The sequence below is a fragment of the Myiozetetes cayanensis genome, unplaced genomic scaffold (assembly GCF_022539395.1).
Source record: "Myiozetetes cayanensis isolate MyiCay16 unplaced genomic scaffold, myiCay2020 scf9, whole genome shotgun sequence".
In the NCBI taxonomy this organism is placed as follows: domain Eukaryota; kingdom Metazoa; phylum Chordata; class Aves; order Passeriformes; family Tyrannidae; genus Myiozetetes; species Myiozetetes cayanensis.
Window position 1 is genome coordinate 15,384,339 of NW_026088185.1, and position 22,653 is coordinate 15,406,991.

General features: G+C 36.7%; 1 protein-coding gene across 7 annotated transcripts in view; it reads right to left on the reverse strand.

The window, feature by feature from the left end:
- Positions 1-22,653, reverse strand: part of OSBPL6 (oxysterol binding protein like 6) — a 98,856-nt gene that overhangs the window by 20,889 nt on the left and 55,314 nt on the right. For 3 of the 7 annotated variants that reach the window (XM_050340569.1, XM_050340568.1, XM_050340567.1), the window contains exons 3-14: positions 22,360-22,455; positions 19,492-19,614; positions 16,269-16,322; positions 15,374-15,487; positions 15,087-15,251; positions 14,433-14,565; positions 13,889-13,992; positions 12,966-13,058; positions 7,786-7,860; positions 3,437-3,602; positions 2,360-2,490; positions 250-357 (exon numbers count right to left, since the gene is read on the reverse strand). In XM_050340569.1, the coding sequence (XP_050196526.1) occupies positions 250-357; positions 2,360-2,490; positions 3,437-3,602; positions 7,786-7,860; positions 12,966-13,058; positions 13,889-13,992; positions 14,433-14,565; positions 15,087-15,251; positions 15,374-15,487; positions 16,269-16,322; positions 19,492-19,614; positions 22,360-22,455 (1,362 nt within the window). The remainder of the gene's footprint in view (positions 1-249; positions 358-2,359; positions 2,491-3,436; positions 3,603-7,785; positions 7,861-12,965; positions 13,059-13,888; positions 13,993-14,432; positions 14,566-15,086; positions 15,252-15,373; positions 15,488-16,268; positions 16,323-19,491; positions 19,615-22,359; positions 22,456-22,653) is intronic. The other 4 variants (XM_050340571.1, XM_050340570.1, XM_050340573.1 and 1 more) reach the window with 4 other exon arrangements.

Genomic DNA, 22,653 nt, shown 5'->3' on the forward strand with positions numbered 1-22,653 from the left:
AATATTCCAAAACTGGAGTCCTTCTCTGTTCCTCCAAAGAGACTGAGCTGAGTTCTTTCATGAGGTCTGAGATGTGCAAAACAAAAGACAGAAGTTTTATTTTATGTAAGGAAATATAACCTGATGTCTTCTACGAATGAACACTTGCAAATCTGAAAAATTCTATAATTTGTTGTGTGTGTTTAAGCTATCAGTGAGAATTAGCAAGGTTTGTTTGTACTCTAAATCCATTAAAGGCCAAAGTCTTACCTCATCAGGACTAGGGATAATATTTACACTGACAACCTGATCACAAATAACAGATTCTGAATGTATTCTGTTCAAGCGACTCCTTAGTTCAGCATTCTGGTTGAGAGCCTTAAAATAAAAATTGCACATTTCATTTAAAATTAAAATGTAGGCATTAAAGAGAAAAAAAAAGAAAAAAAAAATTCTTCTTCTCAGCAATTTTCTAAGAAATTACAGAACCTCCTTTCTTCCATTTATAGAGAGATACCTATTTTGAGATCCTCTCTAACATAATTTAATCTTTGGTTACTTTGCCTTCAGTGATTTTCAGGAAACAGGGGGAACAGATGTTCTCCCACAATGTAACACTGGCATTCCACCCTAATTCTTTAGATAGCTCTTGGGCAGGTGTACTAGTGGGTTATGTACTTATGGAAATGGGGAGTGAATACAGCAAGAAAGAGCGAAATTGCAGAACAACCAACAGGAACTACCCACAAAAGGCCCAAAGAGGCAACTCTGGGCTTACAACCATACAGCCCCTTCCAAATCAAGGTTGTCAGCACTTAAGAGTCTGAAAACAGAAATTGCTTCATTCATTCAAAATCAACACGATTGCTAGTGTCATTGTCTGCCTGTCCAGATCAATTTTATAGATTTGTTTTTGCACGCTCATTTCAAGCTACTGATCCATTACAGGGTCACAAATACCAACCGAATTTGGCTGATGTCTGATATCTGCTGATTTTTCTTGTATTTTAAAGTCCAATCTAGGTTATAAATTTGGGTGCATATATACATGTGTTATTTGGAAAGATTCACATGCAAAAGTCTGAAATCCAGGAAAAGTATAATATGCTAAATTCTAGAACATGAACTGGCTTAACCTTAATATACTGCCAGCACTGAGGACTATAGAAAAGAACAACAGAAAGACATGCAGTTTTAGTAGAGAAAGACTGTTACAATGAAGTAAGAATCTTGTTCTGTCTTCCCCTAGTGCAAACTCAGGAAGAGACTGCATCAATGTACTGGGACAAAGCAGGACCAAAGTAAAACAGGCAGCTTTAAACTGTCACTAAACAGTTTAAATTATCCAATTTTGCTTTGTTCTGAAATGGTCTGGGCATGCTCATAGTTGCCATCCACCAGGAAGGGAAGGTGATGACTAACAGCAGCCTGGCAGTAGCTTCTTAAACTGCTCAAACCTGGTCATGAGACTGGACAATCCAAGTCACAGTCAATTTTCCATTTATTCTCCATTAAGGCTATGAACTAGTGTGTGACAGCAACTTTTAAATTAAAACTGCAGGCCAGGATCTAGAAGAAAACCTGTTTCCCTTTTTTTAATAGAAATTGCTAATAAATCCCCACAGGTCTTAGTTAATTTGTATCAATAACCAGAAATGGCTACCCTTACCTCCTTAACCTTTTTTTATTATAACACACAGTAATCAATCTGCATAACACGATATGCATCTGTATCTATAGAAAAGTTTGTCTTTAAACCTCTGCTCATATTTCTTGCAGATGCAGTCCTCCACAGAGATCCAGCAAAAGCTTTTATGTTTCACTGACAATGGATTAAAAAATTTGAGCTATTTTGTAACCAGACTTGTTGCTTTACTTCTTCTCCCCCACTAAAGCAAATTGTAATTTTTCATTTAGCTTAAGTGGGAGAGATGCTGGACAGTAGGATGGATGTATCTGGAAATCCAATTTACCCATGATTATCTTGTAACCCAAGATTCCTTGTGCAGTTAGAGACATGGACATATAAAACAAATCTGACAACGTACAGTCAAAATTTAAAACTTAATTATGAAAACAAGAATATCTCCTTGGCTGTGCTGGATATAGCTCCAGGAAAGACATCTAGCATTTGTATAAAAACATTTAGTGCTTTTTCTTTACTTTGGAAAACCATAACAGATACCTGCTTACACAAACACATTATATCCTTTACATTCACATGCACTGAGGTTAGAGCGATGTCATACAGAGTACATCATAGTTCTAGTCAGGAATTTGGCTTTTTCTTAGCTTCTTTTACCTCAGGAAATGGCCAAAATACAAAAGAAGTAGTGCATCTGGCAAGCTAGATGTGCTCAGAATGAAATTACGAACATACCTGAGAGAGGGACTGTCTGAGGTGTGCTATTTGAGCATTGTGGCCTGTAAGATCCTGCTCTGAAACAATCTGCTTAAGCTTCTCCTTCTCTATAGCTATGCTGTTAAAGGCAGACTTCAAAAGAGAATGCACTAAGCAAAAAGAAAAAAATAAAACAAGTGTTTTCTCAGCTGCAGAAATCACATGGGCATCTATTACAATATTTCAGCAATAAAGACAGTGAGTGAGACTTGCATCCCACAATTATTGACATTTGAAACAAGGATCTGAACTTCAAGTAATCCATGCCAAATTAAGTACAAACACTTACAGCTTGCGATTGTAATGTGCAGACTGTCTGTTCACACATAAGTCATCTGGGAATATTCTTGGTACTGAACATATGGAAAGTGCATATTTGGGAAAACTATATCCAATGTGTGTTCTTTTCTTTCTGTTTTTTATTTGTACTTTTTAGAATAACACAAAAATCAGTTCTGCTAAGATTTAATATTGCACTAACAAAGAGGATTACTTGGTCTTTAAACAGGTTTTAAACTTTTTTAAGCTCAGTCACATTTTTTCTATGTTTGTTATATAACAGCAAACTGATAATAAATCCTTTTAAAAATAGTATTTTTCAGTTTGTAGGAGCATTCATTTGCTGACAATAAAATAGCATTTCTAAATGCTATATTCCATTTTACATTGTTTCCACTGACATAGAAAACATTGCACAAAAATGAACTGCACAGTATTATGTGCAGTAGTGACATTCTGATTCATCTTTGGGGAGAAAAAAAGCATCTTTTTGAAAGAAAATGGTTGCAAATTCAATCACATATTTACAGGATGCAGAAAGTAGTTCAAAAGACTTGTAAAACAATCTCACATCAGATAGAGAGTTTACCTATCTCTATATTTATGACATTCATGGAATATATAACACATTGCCTCTATGTAAGCCACCTGACCAGCTAAAAATTCTTATATATTATCATCTAATGCAGATGAATGCCCTGGTCATAACTAAGTGAAGGCAATAAAGAAACACAACAGAGAGGTACATTACAGGAAAGGCTTGACGTTTTCAGTTACCTTTTTGTGCCATCAAGCAGAATTCTTCTTGAAGCTTCATGTACTCAGTAGAGCACTCCAGAGGGTCTGTTACATGGCTTGGGGGAGCCTGAAATTCAATGTCTGCACAAAGGTTGGGATTGGACGAATGCAATCGAACGGGTGACATTGTAGCACTGAAAGGAACCTACAGCAAGAAGCAGTGAAGAAATATTGTACAAAGTGTAACCAAACTTTTGACTCTGTTGAAGCAAAATATAAATTCCTTCTGAAAAGACTTAGTTCAAAATGCAAAAAACATGGTGAGAGTGAACACGTAACTTCTTACTCTCCTAAATCTCAACACAGTTGATGCAGAATTCTCTTGAAGTTTTTCACTGAAACAGACAAAAGGCAACCTAAATACAACGCTAACAGCTAATGATGGAGCATTTAAATTCCGCTGTTTACAAAAATGGACAATTTCGTAACGCTTAAAAGATTACTGGAAAATTGAACCACGAGACATGCTCCTTTATATTTGAACATTTGGGAGTACATGTAGATGACTGTTTTACAATACCAACATTTGAAGTATGCAAGTTCCTCCATAGACCTAAAACCAGGATATAACATTATCATATATATCACTGATGTTTTTCAAAACTACTGGTAAACCCTTAGCTGAAAATCATTATACTGGTAACTATGAAGAGGGAAAAAGCATATAGTCTATTTTCTTTCAAACCAAACAAATAAATAACGACAACAAAAAATAAAATAAAAAATCCACCTGATTTTCATTTAAAGTACACAAACCATAAATAAATGCAGAGCGATACAGTTTAGTAAGATGGAACAAAAGAATTTAGTTTATTATCAATTCCACTTCTCTTTCTTCTATACTTTTCAGATATGGTAATAAAACAAGAATTTCTAAGTTACATGTCCATGTATCGTGTATTGAGCAGCTACCTGTATACTACATATGCAGGATATGGCTACCACTGTTATATATGTGATGTGTGTGTGAGTGTATGTTGTATTTTATTTTTATGTTACCATTAACACACATTTCTATGAAAATCAGGCCAAGAACCCAATTTTCAAATGTAAATGCAAAGGAAGGGCACGCAGAACTAAATTCTGTTACTTAAACATTAAGCACTGTTTAACACAGTAAGCACTGTTTAACACATCAAATCTAATTCATTTCATCATATTGATCAAATGTGTAAATCAAGAATTTTCACACTGCAGCCCAATGTTATTATTCAAATATGAACAATGGGGCCAAAATATAAAATGTCTCTTCCAAGGCATGATAAAGAGCAGCAGACAACATAAAAAGTCATATTACTAAGAATTTTTATCAACAGATTAATTCTGTACTGCCATCAGTGGTTGAACTTGGTACCTTGTTATTCAATTAGATTGGGGAATGGTTTTATCAATCCCTTCCTGTAAAAGCTGACATCAATATATGTTTTAGATTTCTGACTCTCCAATGAAACCCTCAAACTCCTATGGGCTCTATTCATCATGACACTCCAGAGCATATTCTGTGAAATACCATTTTCCACTCTGTTCTTCCTCAATTTCCAGGTATATATAGCACATAAAACATTAGCTTTGTGGCACCTATCCAATATAAGATTTATTCCTTCTCTCATGTATTTTGAGTTCTGGTTATATCAACAAAGTAGGTAGTTTTTACTGGACCTCATTTTAGCCTCATACCAAGAAGATTTAATTAACAGGAGATGTAGAATAAATTCCTTCCATTTTTACTGGATATTTAACCCATTATCTTCTTTGCAAGCACCAGACTGCCTCCTTCAAGAGCCCACCAAAACTAGGTTAATAGACTACTGTGGCTAAATGTAGGTTAATTTCAAATTTCCTTTAAAAAAAATCTTTCCTCTTCTTAAATCAGAGAGTGTGTTTCCAGAACCTTCTGATGGGGAGCACTGCAAAGGTTCAACTGCTCTAAGTGGCTCCAGGAGAGCAGAGTAGGTATCTACATGACACCTCTGTGTGTGGAGCATTACCAAACCCTCCAGAAGGCATGAACGAAGCTGACACCAGCTATAATGCAGGTGCTTGAGGGAGAGTCCCCACAGCCCCATGTGCCTGTGGGGATGGGTCAGGCTGGCCCAGACCCACACAGACTGGCAGAGCTGCAGGCAGGCTGCCTGCATGTGGTGGGGGGCTCTTTAGTCACTCTGCAATGAATCTGGCTGAACAAATCTGGTTTAGATTCATCATTTCTGCCTCATACCTCAGCTGGGCAGGCTGAAAAGCAGTCTTCCTGAAGTGAGGCTTACTGGAAAAAAAAATATTTTAATTTATGTCCTAGAAACAGAATTTGCATATTCTACAAGTACTGTCACACCACTTGCAAGAAATATACATTCACATGACAGAGATAAGTATCTGCCTTGCTGATGGCTTTAAATACAAGCACCAAAAATAATGAACTATTGATTGACATGAACTCTCCTCATATGCATCTTTTGGAAAAGTTTTGAAGCTACTTTCTATAGAAGATTAAAAAACCCACATTAAACAAAAATTTTTATTCTTTTGCATAGGCAAGAGTCCAAAAAACACTGCCAACATTATTTCTTTTACCCTTTTAAAAACTGACGTGTTTTCTCTCTATATTAATGGTGATTTGATTCTGACTTTATAACCCATTTACATTTTGGTTGTTCTTTATTGTTGTTGTTTTGAAAGTTTTTTAAAAAATATTTACCCTCTTAATGCATCACTCTTGTTTCCTTCATATACACCCTTCCAGGCATGACCTCAGATGAACCTTGTCCTAACTTCCTGCTTTATGCCAGAGGCATAATACCCACTCATCCATCACCTTCTTCAGAATTACGTTTCCATGTGGGAACAGACTGTTCCTGGTGGAGTGGGTTGTACGGAAAATGTCCTCTTCCTGCTGTGCATTTAACTGATATAATTCTGTGTCCCTTGGTCTATGCACACAGCTTCATTGTCTGGGAGAGACAAGCACTTTGCTGCATCAGCCAGGAAGAACAGGCCATAGCCACAAACACTGTAACAGCTGCAGAGTCATTTTGGTGCCTTCAACTGGTCCTCACTTCAGCTGCAGGTAACAACTCAGCAATTCCCTCTACTCCTAATGCCTTCCAATCTGAGTCCAGTTGTATTTATCCACTGAAACACTCTTCAGGTAAGGAGTACAACCCCTACCAATGCTGTTTAACTATTGCTGAATCTGATGGTTAGAGCCTCCCACTGACTCAGCTGCTCAGCCAAGTAAATTGGGAATCAGGCTGATTTCTCTGGTAGGCAGGGAGACTGATGAAGTCAAAATAGCAATTGATTATTGCACAGAGCATTCAGCATCAACTGATTAGGGAGGAATAAACTTAGATGAGTTAATCTGGAAACTGGAGAAACACTGATTTCTCTCAGGCTTTATAGGAGGGTATAGCAGTAACTGAGTTTGCAGTTCAGGTAGCAGAAGCTCAAGATAGCTAAGGTGAGGCAGAAACTATGTCTGATCCAGGGAATTTTAGCTATGGCCTGGAACAGCTGACCCTTTAGCCTGGTGTACTTCAGCCTGGTGAAGATAGTCACTGCTTTGGCTAGATAAGGGATATGCACTCACTTCAATCTTTGGCTGCACAGAGTCTTCCCTATCTAGCAGTTGTACTGATCAGTTGATGGATTACTATTAATGTCTGTATTGTGCATTCCTAATGAATATTTTCTTGATAAAGCAACAGCTGAAGATATCCTTTGGATGCTAATTTGATTTCACAAACAGGAGTTCCCCCACCTAATTCCCAGCCCCTCTATTGATTTCATAGCTCCACATTTTCTGTCAAAGACCTGGAGAATTAGCAAAACTAAATACAGACACTGAAGTAGTAATATGACTTTTTGGGATTATGGAATGTAAACAGAAAGTGTCTCAAACAAAAAGGCTAACCTTACATTACTCATAAAATTAATAAAATTTTATAATTCCATGGTTGGTTGTAACAAATCTTAATTCTGCTGTCTTGCTATAGACTGTCACAACAATCTTTAGCAGAATTTGATTTTTTTTATAGTATTTTATAGTATACAGAACAGTATGTCAAAGACATGTTCAAATAGTGCAGGGCCTGAGTCTGTCACTTGCACTTGCATAAAGGAGGAGGGACATGTACCATGTAAACAAGTTCAGACCCACATTTATGGAAATAATTTCTGTTGGGCCTGACCACTCCTAAGGAACTCAGCTAAGAGTGGGTAGCACGGACGCCTCCAAAAAGTGCAAGAAACATTTTCATAAGCTTATTAGACAATCAAATTATACAGCTCCCCATCTTTAGAGCTATCCCTTGATTTTTAAATCCACTCACTGTTGTAGCCACTGCAGCTGCCAGTCTCTGCCGGCGTCGTGTTGAGCTGAACTGGCCCTTCGGTGCCGGCCCTTCCTGACAGTGAATGCAAGAAGAGAAGGAAGTAGAAAAAGAGAAGGGAAGGGGTGATGGGACACAGGAAGATGAAAGGTGATCAGAAAAGGGAGAGGGAGAATCTTTAAGTGGGTTTCAATTTTGTTAACTCTTATGGCCTACACACGTTGAGGACATATCACGTGATTTCACTTGTGTATGTCAGAGACATAAAAAGCTCAATACTTCACTAAAATTATCTGTGGATGAGTTGGACTGCAGTGCACTCAGACTACAAAAAAAAATCTATTAGCATTGCCATTCAGAGTCATGAGGCAATAATGGAATAAGAAAACAAAAAGGATGCTATGGCATGACAGAAAAAGAGACAAAACACAAACTTCTTCTGGGGGTCACTAGACCATCTAGAAGATGAATTCTGAAAGAGATCACTTTGCATTAGAGGAAGTGCATAAATTGTGGTTATCGAAGATGCATGCGTCTCAATGGTAGAACTTTTCAGTGTGTATGTTACACAGTGAGCTTGCTTACGTAAACATTCCTATCCATAGCTCCAGCATTTCCACATCCATCCTTGAGTCTACTGACTCATTTTCCCCACATTTCACTTTTTTGCGTTCTAGCTACTTTTCCCATACATTATTGAAGACTTGGCTTACAAAGCAATGCAAAAACTAAGATAAAGCAGCAGAAATGAAAACTAAGTATTCCCACAGCTACTTTGTTTTCTGTATGCCTAACCTGTGCCTCATCCTGCTTAATTTCTTAAGAAAATTCATCATGGTAAATTAAAGTCAAGCAAGTAATTTTCTAATGCAGAGAAGCTCCACACCCATCATAAAGTCATTCTATTTAACCTCTAGTCAAAATGTCATTATTTTGAAGGCATTTTAAGACTTTGGAAGACTAGAAAATACACCTTTCTGCTTTTAGAAAAAAATTCTCAACTCCTTTACCTTTTTATTCCTCTATATCTTCACCTATAGCCACTTCAGGATTTTTAGGTCTATATACACTTTTTCTGAAAGTAGCCTGGGCACCATACAAATAACAGTGGTATAGGTTGGATACATGGACACCATGCTAAAGAACAGGATATTGTATTTCAGTTACTAACTGAACTGTTTTGCTTCTCTAACATTCCATAGAGTTGTTTCATCTGAGAATGGCCTAACACTTCACCCTCTGATGATACTAGAAGCAATACTACTGACAAGTGGAAGAGCTGTCTAATGATCACAGTAAGAGAAGACTTCAGGTGCAGTATTCTATATAATTCTGACATTAAAAAAAACATGTACATAACCTCTGAAATACTACGTATAAACTTTACTAAGCAGAGAACACATTGTATACATAATGTAAAGCTCTTTGTGCTCTACAGAAACATGCCTATCATGTGAATAAGAGTTTAAAATAATATTCTTGTTTAAATAATAGGGACATATACATGTACAGAGAGAGAGATGCACTAATATATATACATAAAAGATTATGAATGTAAATATACCATTAAAATGGCAACAGTGAGCTTTACAGAACCACACGCTCTTCTTGACACAACAGAAAGTGAGGTCATAATCTGAGTTAATGGCCAGTCTTCGCGAGCGAAGATCCGGGGAAGGTCTTTCCACCTTCCAGCCTGCGCATTGGATTTTTTAGGTGAGACACAGTGTACGCGGAACTGAGCCCACCCTTTAATCCTAAGGTTCATCTGCTGGGGCCAAGCGAGCTTGGACGGTGGCAGCGAGGTCCTTAGGACGTAGGTGGGTTGCCTTTAAGGGCTAACGAGCCCCACCTGCCCGGGAGTGGCCCTGACCGGGAATCGAACCCGGGTCTCCGCGGTGATAGCGCGGCGCCCTTACCACTAGACCACCAGGGGCTGCCTAATCTGAGTTACAATATAAATAAATACTTATTTAATGAAAAAAGAAGTAAGCTACTTCCAGCTCTAAGCTGAAAGCAAGACGACTTTTCAGGTTACTCCATACTGTATAGCTCCCTACTATAAAAAAAACGTAAAATGAAAAATAAAATTAGTCTTGGAACTTCACAACTTTGAGCTTTTGAGGGAAACAAAACCAACACTCGTTTATTTTATTGATTTTCGGTAATGGTTTTTTTTCTTCCTTTGAATTTCTTTAAGCTGTCATGAGAATCGTAACTTAGTCTTTTACTCAAAGGGAAAGAAATGAAATTAAAAAACAAAACAAAAAAAAACCCACAAAAACAACAACAACAACAACAAAACCACAAAAAACCCCAAACCAAACCAAACCAAAACAAAAACACACCAAAATCCAGTTCTTGTACAAAAGTATCATTTGTAAAATGAATTAATATAGGTCAAATAACTTGTTGCAGGCCATTTTCATAAGATTTTAGATAGGCTTTTTTAAAACCAAAATAAACTTTCTTCATAAAAATAATTTTTCTTCAGAGAAGCAATTCATGTATTACGCTTCAGTAAAAGCCTGTATATCAAGCTGTTAATTCTAAACTATTTACTAAAAACAATTCTAAATCCCCAAACTTGCAAACATACATAGACATGCTATGCTCAATTTTACTTCAGGGAGTACCCCCACTCAAGTCACTGGGATTAGCTGTGTGAGCAAAATCTACTGCACACAGAACTGGTATATTTAATTGGTAATTATATATTTCTAAGAATCTAATTGAGCAGCTGCTCTTACAAGAAAAAATATTTTAAATACATAATACACCTAGCATTCATACTACAGAATGTGTTAGCAAGAATACAATGAAAGCTATCTTATTAAAAAATAATGGTAACAAGTACAATACAAAATCTGGATGGGAAAATTCTCTCCTTGCATCTTACACAGCGGATGCCAAGCCTGTATAAATTACTCCCTTGTTCCCCATTACTCACAAAGAACACATCTGTATATAAAGCTCCCTAATTTTTATGCTCCCCAGAAGGATGGCTCTCAACATCATACTATCTGAGGGTCTTTGGTGGTAGTTAACAACTGCTCATTCTAAATAAAAAAAAAAAAGTGCAAATACTACAAATGGAATTAGTAGTGCAACCAGCTTAAAATTAGTATGTTAGTATAAGCATTATTCCCTAAAACTAATGAGATGTATGGAGACATGGGGAAAGTAACAGGAGAACAGAAATTTTCCTAGTACCAAATGTCAACCACTTAATAGCAATTAATGTGTAAGTACCATGAAGAAATTATCACAAATTAGACAGAATGATTCTCACTAGTGGATATTCTGATAAACAGTTTATAGAAAGTGAAAGTAGTCTTGAAAAAATGACCTATGAGGGAGGCCAATGAAGGTAGAAGGAAATGGGATTAACTTAGAAGGCACTTAGGCATCAGAGGAAATCCACATTTTAGTGGAATGGCAACATAAACAAACTAGGAATAACAATGAATCAGAGTGAGGCCATCTTCCTACAGATCACAGTTTCAGACCATTCCTGAGACAAGACAGCCCTTGGAAGAATAAACAATGTGTTGAGCCCATTAAACTAGGCAAGATAATGGAGAAGCCATAAAGGATTCTTCATCTTTCATATAATTTAGAACAATTTTATTGTTTTTGTTTCACTACAAATTAATTTATAAGTCAATCAACAATAACTTAATGCTTTGCTCTAAAAAGATAAACTTCCAGTATTAATAAATTTTCAGCATAAATCTTGCCAGGAACTCATGTTGACCCAAGTTAGGTAGAGTTCATTATCAGTACAGAAGGGACACACCCACGTCAAGCAGTGCTATGCAAACAAACTCTCTTACATGAACCTGTAAACCAACTGTATTCGAAAATTTCAGGAGCTGAGACACAATTCCTGCCAAAGCACAAACAGCAGTTTGAGAGTCAGGTGCCAATGACAGAAGGAAGTCCAGACCAGTGTTACTTTGGTAAGGTTTAGGCAACACAAGAACACCTTATTATTCACTATGACCCACCATAGATCATCATACATTGACAGCTTTCATCACTTTTGTGGATAGGACTTCTCTGAGACCACTGTGGCACGAAAGAACACGCAGTGATGACTCTGACTGTTTACAGGCACCAAGTGCCTGGTGTTATTCAGCAGCAGGGAAGAGCAGTGATCCTTCAATTGCAGGTAATATCATGTACATGACATCAATCACCAAAATTCCTTTGTTAATAAACCTTTTTAATCCTAAGAGATGCTTCCTTGTTCAATCTATTACGATTTGTCAAAGTATAATAGGTAGAAAGAAAAAATCCCCTACAAGAGCTGTAGTGAGAAAGCTGATGCAACTACAATTTCTTCTTTCCTTAAGATTATTAATCTTAAAAAAAGTCAGAGAAAACTCCTCACTGTACCTCTAGGGGACATATTGTAAGCTTTCAAAGTTTACATGAATTTGTGGGTATTTTAATGGATCGAAAGTTGCTAACATTTATTTATTCAGTAGCAGACATCACAGTGGTGAGTGTTAGCTCCCAAAGACAACTGAATATAGTCTTCATTATCAGTTGCTCAGTTATAAAAAAGATTAGGTTTTGGATCAGACCTCAAAACACACAACTGCCTTCAACAAAACACAAGGCAGCAATACATGCACATTATGCTTATTGTTGTGCTTTTACCTTCTGGCTCTGTGGAAGGGTGGAGTAAATTCTTTCTTCACAGAATTTATTCTTTGGTTGTTCAGTTTGCTCCCTTACAGCCTTTTCCATAAGAGAAGGCTTGTGAAAATACTTATTATTGGAAATATTCCTATATAGGTCTTGACAAAGACAACTTGTGTGTTTTCTGCTTTTAGCTTGATGTCACGTCTTCAACTGCCCTTCTTTGCAAGTTTGATATAGAATAGCAGTATACCCATGTGGTGCATGTATATTGCATTTTATGCACCTTAATTAACTAATATTCAGATCCCCCTCCTTTCCCTAGATGGCAATGTTTTCACTTGAAAGAAAGTAAAATCAGTACCTCTCTCACTATTTCTCTAGGTTTTGAAAAACAAACAGAGATTTGATTTACTTCATCAGAAACATGAGACAGCACATTGACTTCCTACTCCCAGTTAATATATCATTTCATGATTAGAAGTTAATCTAAAAGTACAGTGAAAAGTAAAACATTGTGCATTCAGTACCTGAAGTTGAATTTTTGCATCTTTGCTGACACTTTTTGTTCTCCATCGTCTCGTGACTCGCTTGTCTTTCTTTGAAATATCTACACAGTTAGCCTACATTACACAAATAGTTAAAAGCAACAAAGTACTATTAAGTTGATAAGAGCAACACAGACAATACAGCAAGTTAGTAAAGAATTGTAGCATTAGACATGCACAAATTAGAAAGTAAGGAGAAGAACGCTGCTGCCGGGCCCAAAACTGCAGCAGTGATCAGCCATAGCTAACCTGACACTTTTATAAACACATCATACAGTTGGCTCATTTAGCAAAATGACTGGTACACCTTTTTCATGGGTGCACAATATTTAGGAACCGATCTTGAAATCCTCATGGATTTCTTTTGTGGTACTACTCAGATATTTGTGTACTCAAGAGGATTCAGTGAAAAAGGAGGAAAGGATTTATGATTTAGGATGTGCAGTTGCTTTCTGTCAAGAGGTAAACTCAGCCTGAACTGGGAAACAGTCCAAAACTTGGGACCTTTGTACTATGCCCTGTTTTCTAGAGCATGCAACTTCGTCTTTGAGGGTCTTTAGGTCTCCAATCCATAAAAAACTTAAAATGTTACCTTACTCAGCACAACAAAAACTCCTTAAATACAATTGCAATTTATATATCTATTCTATTGTAACAGTTCTCAGTTTTGTTTGGTAATAATTGATTTGTCCTATTTAACGCAAATAATAAATACATCTTCATTATTTTTTATACTTGAAACAGTATAAAACACATGCTTTAAATAAATATATAAGATATAAATTTCACCCAAGATTTACAATGATTTCAGGAAAACATTCTGAGTCAACAGACACCACCTCTATATTTTCCTTAACACAACAACAAATGATTCAGTGTAATGATTTATGTTCAAGCATATTTACCTGCATGTCTGTGAAATTTGGTGCTGATTGAGTTCTCTGTAGTATTTCTAAATTTTGAAGAAGTTTACTGAGTTCCACAAGGTTAGACTGACAATGAGCAAGATCTAACAGATATAAAATAAAAATACATTGAGTGCTTCAGTTCAGACATTTTTTTTGCCATGGTGTCCATTGTTAGCACATTATTGCATTATAAAAGTTAAAAGTCCAAATCCCTTGTAGTAAGACATCTAAGTAAAAATTTTATTTTTAGAGATGTTGAACACTTGTTATTTCTATGGGAGTCAGCAAAAGGTTTGGATCTCAAAAGTTGACCAGATTTGAACAATGACATCCATTAAAAATAACACAGGTTATTAAGATAAATTTTAAAAGTGGCATCCCAAAACATGCAAAGTTCCCACCACATGCATCTGATTACCTGAAGAGCTACTTCACATGCATGCAAAGAAATAACTTAGCACTTTACTGACTTGACTCTTCCTTATTATGTATCAATAAGAAGTTTTGGTGAAAGAAAAAGGCATGAAAGGTAAAGTCTAACCTTCTGCACATCTGTCCATTTCTTCAGAGTCCTGCAACCAAGCTGCTACTTTACTCTGACCAGTAGTGCAGGTGACAGGAAGGCTGTTACTGCAAGGTATAGGAGACTGCCAGGAGTAGTTATTTTGTTGCACCTAAAGTATAATAAAATGCTTAAATTTACTGTTGCTATGCTGCTTTGTCAGTGTAATTACCATACTACTGCAGAACAGAAACCCAAAATATGCATTGTGTTTTCATGGACATCTGTGATTTGGTTTATAGTTCCCCAAGATGCAGATTTCACTGAATAGCATGTTGGAGAACCAAACCAAGAACCTCACAAGTGAACTGTGTTTGCTAACCACTGGTTAGAAAAGTTGTTGTTTAAGAGGAAGAACACCATCAATCAGCAAAGAGATGGGTTTCTACCTGATGACAAAGGCAAGAGCAAACTGTGCCGACGGTGAATTCTTTGCAAGATCTCTACAGCAGCCCATTAATGAAGGCTGCAGTAAGGCTAAATTAGATGGTATTTCAGCAGCACACACTCACAGCTTTTTGCTGGCCACAGGTTCCCACAGTGGAAGGTCCTGTTCTATTGGCATTACAAGAAGAGCCCACTGAAACTCCGCATGAGCAAGTCAGGAGTTTTCAACAACAGAATACTACACACCTTTCCATCTGACACGTTAGCAGCTGGCGAAGACTCTGTAGTAGATGCTGAAGGGAATATATGGAAGCTGGCATCTCGTGGAGATCTCACAATCTCGTTCTGACGGTACAACCGGTGGTGGCGTAATTTTGAAACCCATGCATCGAATGAATCCTGCGACTTTACCTGGAAAAAAATTTACTGTCAACAAAGCAGCAAAATACTACTTTTCTGCACAATCTTTTACAATTCCATTTATTTATATTCTACTGTGGATGAAAAAAATAATACATATTTGAACTTTTTACCTTCAGGTGATAGATGTGTTCTTCTGTGTCAAGATCTATTCTACGAGCCTTTTTTTTTATAGACATGACTGATAAACCGACATCAATGCTCCCATGGACTTTTCCTTTCTGTATCTAAAAATAAAAAAAAAAAATTAGGAATGTGGAAGCATCATGCACTTATTCACCATATTTAACAGAAAAATGTCTAATGCTGAAATGGTTTCCCATTCTATAAACATTTTAACACAAAGCCTTATTAAAAAAAAAAGCTGAACTCAGACTAAACACTTACTATATTTATAGTCAGAGAAAAGTATCTCACAAGAAATGCTCAATGCAAAGACAACTCCAAAGTTTAAGTGTTTAAGTTCACATGAGTACACAGGTATAGCTAAGTGAGAAACAGAGAATATTGGACAGTACTTGGCACCTGCTGCAACTGCTTGATAGTTATTGGTATCAGATCTAACTAATTTAATGTTAACCTTTACATTTCTAGAGTACATTGTTATGAATTCTCTGGCCTATCCATGTGTCTCAGAATAATCAGCTTTAACTGACATAAAAATCGTGAAGGAAAAATAAATGGTCAGGTTAATCTCTCAAGCACCTTCATTAAAGAAACTACTTTAGGTGACATAGTCTTTCTTTCCATAGAAGTAAAAAAAAGGTAGAAGTCTTGAGGCATAACTCAACCAGAATTTTACGTGCTTTCCATATATATATGTATATCTCTATATCTGTCTTTGACGTGTGTACTGTCATAAATACAGTCATGTATTCATGTCACAGATATATATATCTATATCTGTCGTTCAAGTGTGTACTGTCAGAAATACACCTAGAGTGAGTGTGAGACCCTGGCAGGCTGAATTCCAATAAAAGTTTCAAAATGCTCTTCAACTTTACTTACATCAATTGGTGACTTTGAATACTTCAGCATTCCATTATCCAGAACAAAAAATCTCTGAAAGAAAAAGAAACAAACAAACAACAAAAAACCAACATTCTTTCTTAATGAGCAGATGCAATTTAAACTATGTACAACAATTCATCTGGAAAAGAATTACCCTGTAGTAATTATGGAATTGCTTGGGGGTTGGAAGGAGAGTATAAATATAGTATTGAATAATTTTCTTGCCTGTTTTTTGACAATTATCTTCTAAGCAAGAAAAACTAGATCCTCTTTTTTTAACATGATATTCTAGGTTTATCTTAGCAAACTTCAATAATGAAGGGTAGTTTTTTCCAATTTTCCATCCAATTCAATAAACTCTAAGAAAGACACTCTAGGACAAGAGAATCATGTCTTCTTCCTGTTTTTCTTCCCACAGAAGGTGGCCATGTTTCAAATTAACAACCTACTTTCCCCTATCCAGAAACTGAAAAGCTTTTCCTAGTGCAAGATCTACATCTGAAAAGGCAGATCTTTTAAGAGACACTGCTCTACCATGCAAAACTTTGTGCCTTATGGCAGACCTCCACACAGTGAAGTAAAGATGAGATTGTAATTCATGCTGATGATACCTTTTCTAGCAGTAATCTAGGTAATACAGGAATTAGTAATAGGGCAAATATTACAGCATTCCCAGCAACAGACCCAGGTCACGGGAGGACCCATTTTTTGGGTGTTAGTGGTACAGTGTGAGCTCCTATATCTTCACTGAGACAGTTAGCAGGACTAGCCTAACCTAAAGATGCCAATCTGTGCTGTTGCTACACCCTTATTTTGCTGAGCAGTTCTTACTTTCAGCAGAGAGAAGAATTCCCTATTCATGCAGTTAAAGCTGCCTTAGCTTGTCTGTACCAGATCAGTCAAGTTTACGTAGACTTCGGCACATAGCATAAAGACACAGCCTAGCACAACACCTAGACTTGAAAAGAGATTCGCTAACTTGTGTTTATCATCACTTGCTTTCAAAGTAATCACTTGCAAAGTAAGCACAACTAATTCCTATTTTTGGAGTGTAAGCTAAAGCACTAACCTAAGTTAAAAAGCCAGAACACAGCAAAATACTATGCTTGATTCTCAAAGTTGTTAGCCATGGAAGGGAAGGAAAGTGGTTTCATGATGTAAACCTGTTAAATTAACACTATGAGTAGGGTCACAGTTCGATGGCAGAAAATCTCCCCTGAAGGTGGTTCTAGAAATTATGTCAGTTACACAACAGATGGTACCAAAATCTCAAGCAGGGCAAGAAAACAGTGCTTTCCTGGAGGCATACCTCATTGAATAAGATGTCAAAACAACAAGAACTTTTTTGGTTTGTTTTGTTTTTTACCTAGGTATGGTCATTAATGAACTTCACAAGAATATGATATTCATTTCATACTGATCTGTCCCTCTAAGCTGCACACACAAAAGAAAATGATCTTTCATCATCATTTCATTCCAAGCACACTGCCCTTCAGAAAGTGGTGTTTGCCAAGTTGCACACATTATACCTGGTGTGCTACTAAAGCACATTCAAAACTGTCAGAATATGACATGCAACATGCAATAGACAAAGGATGCTATCTACTACTTTGCTATGCTACCTATGGCTTTGCTATCAGAACACTAACAGAGCACATGCTACAATTACTGTCTCCTAAATTCCTCCACTGGACTCTGGGCACATAGTATTGTTACAGAAACTCCATGATATTCAGGCAGCAGTTGAAAAACAAACAAAATTACTAGCAAACCCACAGCTTCAAACCCTAAGTTCAGCATAGCTCCTAAGGTGAAACGTAAGGCAAAGTAGAGGGGGATGGTAAAATGTGAAGCTCTTAATCACACTAAAAATTATTTACACAGGTAACTGCTCTAAGATCATCCATAGTGATCTCTACAGAACTGTGAAAGCTGGATTCCCCTTGCTCTCCTATAAATTAGTTCCTTACCAAAAGAGACACTTGGTAGCCAAACAACATATTATCATAATGTATTTTAAAGGAGTGGGAGTAGTGGTTTATTCCACAAATTCTTATGTATCTCTTAGTTGTTTTGATTTTTTTTTTCCCCAAGAATGGAGGTGTTTTGTTGGGGGTGGAGGGTTGGTATGCTTTTTCATTTGGGGAGAGGGGTTTCTATAGGCAATCCTTTTCTGTTCTTTCAGTGTTTCAGCTATGTCAGTCTGAAATCCTTTAATATCTCTAGACTAAATTCAGGTGGTGCATTTGTATTTGGCTGCTGAAACTACAAACTCTAGTTAAGAAAAACAAAACCAAAACATCTAACACAGATAAGCATGCACAAAAAATTGTGGTAGGCATATGTTTAATTTAGTACAACATGCAGAACCTGTAATTTATACTACTATGGACTACATTTGGACTCAGACGTAAGTTCCACAGTGTACAGAAAAAAGAAAAAAGTTAATGCTTCCCAGAAAAAACACCATGTATAGCAAACGATTTCACTATCTTTTGCTGTAAAATGTACTCTGTCCCAGAAAATTATCCTGATTCAAGTACCCTCAGGTAAAAAAAGATGGGTGAGAATTGATACCACATATCTTGTTGCCTAAAAAGGGGGAAATGCAGTTCTTATTGTATGAAATACAGACAAAAGAGTTTAAGAACACCAGGTTTAAGGCTAACAAAAGGTAGAATCGTGCATGAAGATATGTGTCCAAATTAACTAAAGGGAACTAGAACACTTGGGGGTGAGTTTTGGGGTGTTTTTTTTTTTAAATAGAGACATACTATGGCAAAAATCCATATTCCCACTGCATACCCACAATGAAGATTCTAATCAAGATTCAGGACAAAGCTGAACAAATCTGCTCAGTCAGCAGATGTGTAGAGGAAAGCTCTCCTGTAAGAACATCTTGGGTCCATGGAAAACCCCTCAGCTCTCCTCTGCTATGCACTTCATTGTAGATCTTATGTACTTCAACCTCTTAAAACACAAGGCATTTGTTGCATTATTTACAAATTCCATCTGGATTTTGAATAGAACAGTAGGCAGTAGGCACCATGGCTTGAAAGCCATGAGCTGCATCTGCAAATTAACTCTATACACAGGTGAAAGAAAAAGTCACACACCAAAATCCTGGGTATTTATTTGACATCCTAATTTCCTCTAGACAAAAAAGTCCCAACACATAAAATAAGGTAATAACCTTCTGACTGGTTTATGAGATATTTACCTTGTGCCAACCTTTTAATGGCCATTTTCTCTTTTTCAGCATGAAACCTTCATGTTTGTCTGGCTTCTGGACATTGGTCTGGCCTATTTTCAGACCCTCTATGATTTCCCAGCTGTCAGGTTCCTGGCGAAAAAATATGAAGACACATTGATTAACACATGGTGAAAAATTGCACTTACAAGTAGCACAAATTCTCCAATGCAAGACAGAGTAGGAGAGCAAGGTACATAGCTACACTATATTATGCCCAGCTGTATCTCATTTTAAACTACTAAATATGAACATTTTGGGAAGTCTAACCCTTACTAGGTAAGGCATACATTAACAGTGGTCTTTGTGGTATTTCTTGATCATAAAATGCTTAAAATTTTCTGATCTTTAAAGTACAAGCTGCATTGGTTCTGAATACCCTAGTTTTTCCTCCAAATCAGAAAAGCTGGAAGAAGTTTCTTTATTGTTGATTTTGAATGTAGCTGGTGAGCATCTTCAAAGGCATTTTATGAAAGAGTTTCATAGACTAATTGTGCCTTCAGAAATCTGCATAAGCATTTTTTTTTATTTTCCTGCATTCATTTTCACTGTATTATGAGAAATTTATAGGAAAGTTAACTAATTTTCTCTCTAGAGAAAAACACAGGAACAGTATCATTTCAGATACAAGCAGTTGTATGCCTTTCAGGCAGCCAATTAAAGCATATTTCTTGTACATACTGATTCTTATGCATGGTGACTGGTGCAACTCAAGCCGGACTTAAAAATGCAACATAGTGAACCGTAAAGAACAATATTTTTAAAGAGAAAAAACCTGAGTCATGCCTATATTTCTACCATCTTGCTTCTACTGTAATCAACAGAATTCTGCACCAGTTTAAAAATCTTATTGCCTGCTCACTCAGACTCTATTTTACTAATTATACCCTACAAATTCATAAACTTGCATTTTCTCAGCTGATCTGTCACAACTCCCAGCAATGTTATAAAAAGTTATCAAGAAAGGAAGAAGGTCATGTAGCATCAAACATTTAAAGGGAAAAAACCCTGTCTCTTCATTTCCCACAAAACTGTTTGAAGACAAGTACTGTCAGTCTTTCATAACACCTCCAAGTTAATTACACAGCTCTGATAACACCAACATTACTATTATGAAAATAGAATATCAAAGGTAACAGCAAATTTCAAATCTACAATTTTCAGTGTTCTATGACAAATAATACACACTGCAGTAAATTTTCATAGAAATCTTTTATTCAGTTTAGTTTTCCCTGCATAACCATAAACGTTAATTATCCCATTGTTTGTAAATGTCATACTCAAACCCCACCTTTTTTACTTCCCTATGTTTTGCTTGAATATTCTATTTCCATTCCATAGAGAGAAGCACATATACATTATTTTTTCCATTTAAAGAAGTACTTGGCACTTGAGGGGGGCAAATTAAACTACTGTAAGACCCCTGGGGTGAGCAGAGAGTCTCTCTGGGACTCTGCCAACTGATTCTTCACCATATTGATTTCTCCCTTAGATGATCAGATGCAAGCATAAGTCTTTTATCTACTCGATAACATCGGTATTGATTGCTTCTCAGCTAGAGATCACACAATCTCATATAGCTATTCATTTAAACAAAAGGCCAGCTATAGAGGGATAAAATGAACAATTACTTACTGTACTGTGGATACTTGTCTTCTGCTGCATCACTGCTACAAGCTGTTCTTAAAACCATTCTAACAATCCTAACTGTGCCTCATCCCACAGGTTTGGTGTGATGAGATATGCCCAATACAAGGGACATTATGAAAGAGCAGCCAGAAATGGGGAAAAAACAGAGTGAAAGCAGTATGTTGAAGAGTTCTCATTCAGTGGCAATCAGTACTTTAGGGCTTCAGTGATACCATATATATTATGTGAGAAACAGCCCCGTGCAAAGCAGCAGGACTGGGGGAACACCACCACAACTTTCCATCCCTGGGTCTGCATATAGTCCATGTATGGGAATTAAGGAAGCCACTACCAACAGCTTTATGAACCTAGTCCTTTTAACTGCAAAATATTTGTTTTCCAAATAAAAAATAAAAAATTTAATTTTGAAGTTGTTTTATCAGTTCCGTTTCAGACCTGACAGACATCTAATTTCAGATTTTTCTTTTCCACCAAGTAATCCACAAATACCACAGCATCTTTTTTAGTAATAATCTTGCTTTTGCATATGAAGTGTCTTAAAATGAAGCCTTCTTTATGTGGAATTTGACTTGTTTGGTATCACTTATTCCAAAACTGAGGAATTTACCCAGGAAGGAGCTGACTTCAAAACACCACACAGAAGGCTCCAGCTTTCAGGAACTGGTGGAGTCATTCCTGCAGCTCTCTTTCTCTCTGCCTCAGGAAAGATGGTCTCAACAAGAGATTTGAAATTTCAAACTACCCACAATGAATGTCATTAGGACATATTTTTAAAACTAATATAATCATTGATCAGCAGCAATTCTAGACTTGGAAGTGCTTTGCTCTACAGTAGTAAGGGACAGGAATGGAAAATTTCTCATAGTCACAGAATCATAAAATCTCCTGAGTAAGGAGGGACCCACAAGGATCATCGAAGCTCCTTCTATCCCATACTCTGAGATTGTAAAATTTGTTCCTGGGGGCCATCCATGCACAAGAAAAAAAAAATCCTTGATTTTGTTAATATAACAACTACTAAAGATTAGTCTCCTCTGACACCTCGGTTATGAAACAAAAGGCTCCAGGGCTCACAGTATACTCAATGGTAGGATCATACAAAACATTATTCCAGAGCTGTTAGTCAAATTGTCTTGTAACTCCAGAGGGAAGCTCATCACCCAGATTACATCCAATGCTTTTGCTTACCTTGGATAGAGAGATATGATCGCTTTCAAGGAACTGCTTGCTTAGAGAAGGGTCAGTGCTTCCTGAAGATGCCTTTCGCTCCAAAATATGAACACTCTAAAAAAAACCCCAAAATTAAAGATAACACCATGGCTCAAAATGTAGAAAATGCTACCCACCCATGACTTAAACGTACAAATAGTTCGTCTTCTGAGGCAATATACTTCTCTTTCTTTTTTTATTAATGGTTTTCAAACTGATTGCTCTTGTTAACCTAGAAATGATGTTTAACTTAAAAAAAGCCAGGAAAGACAA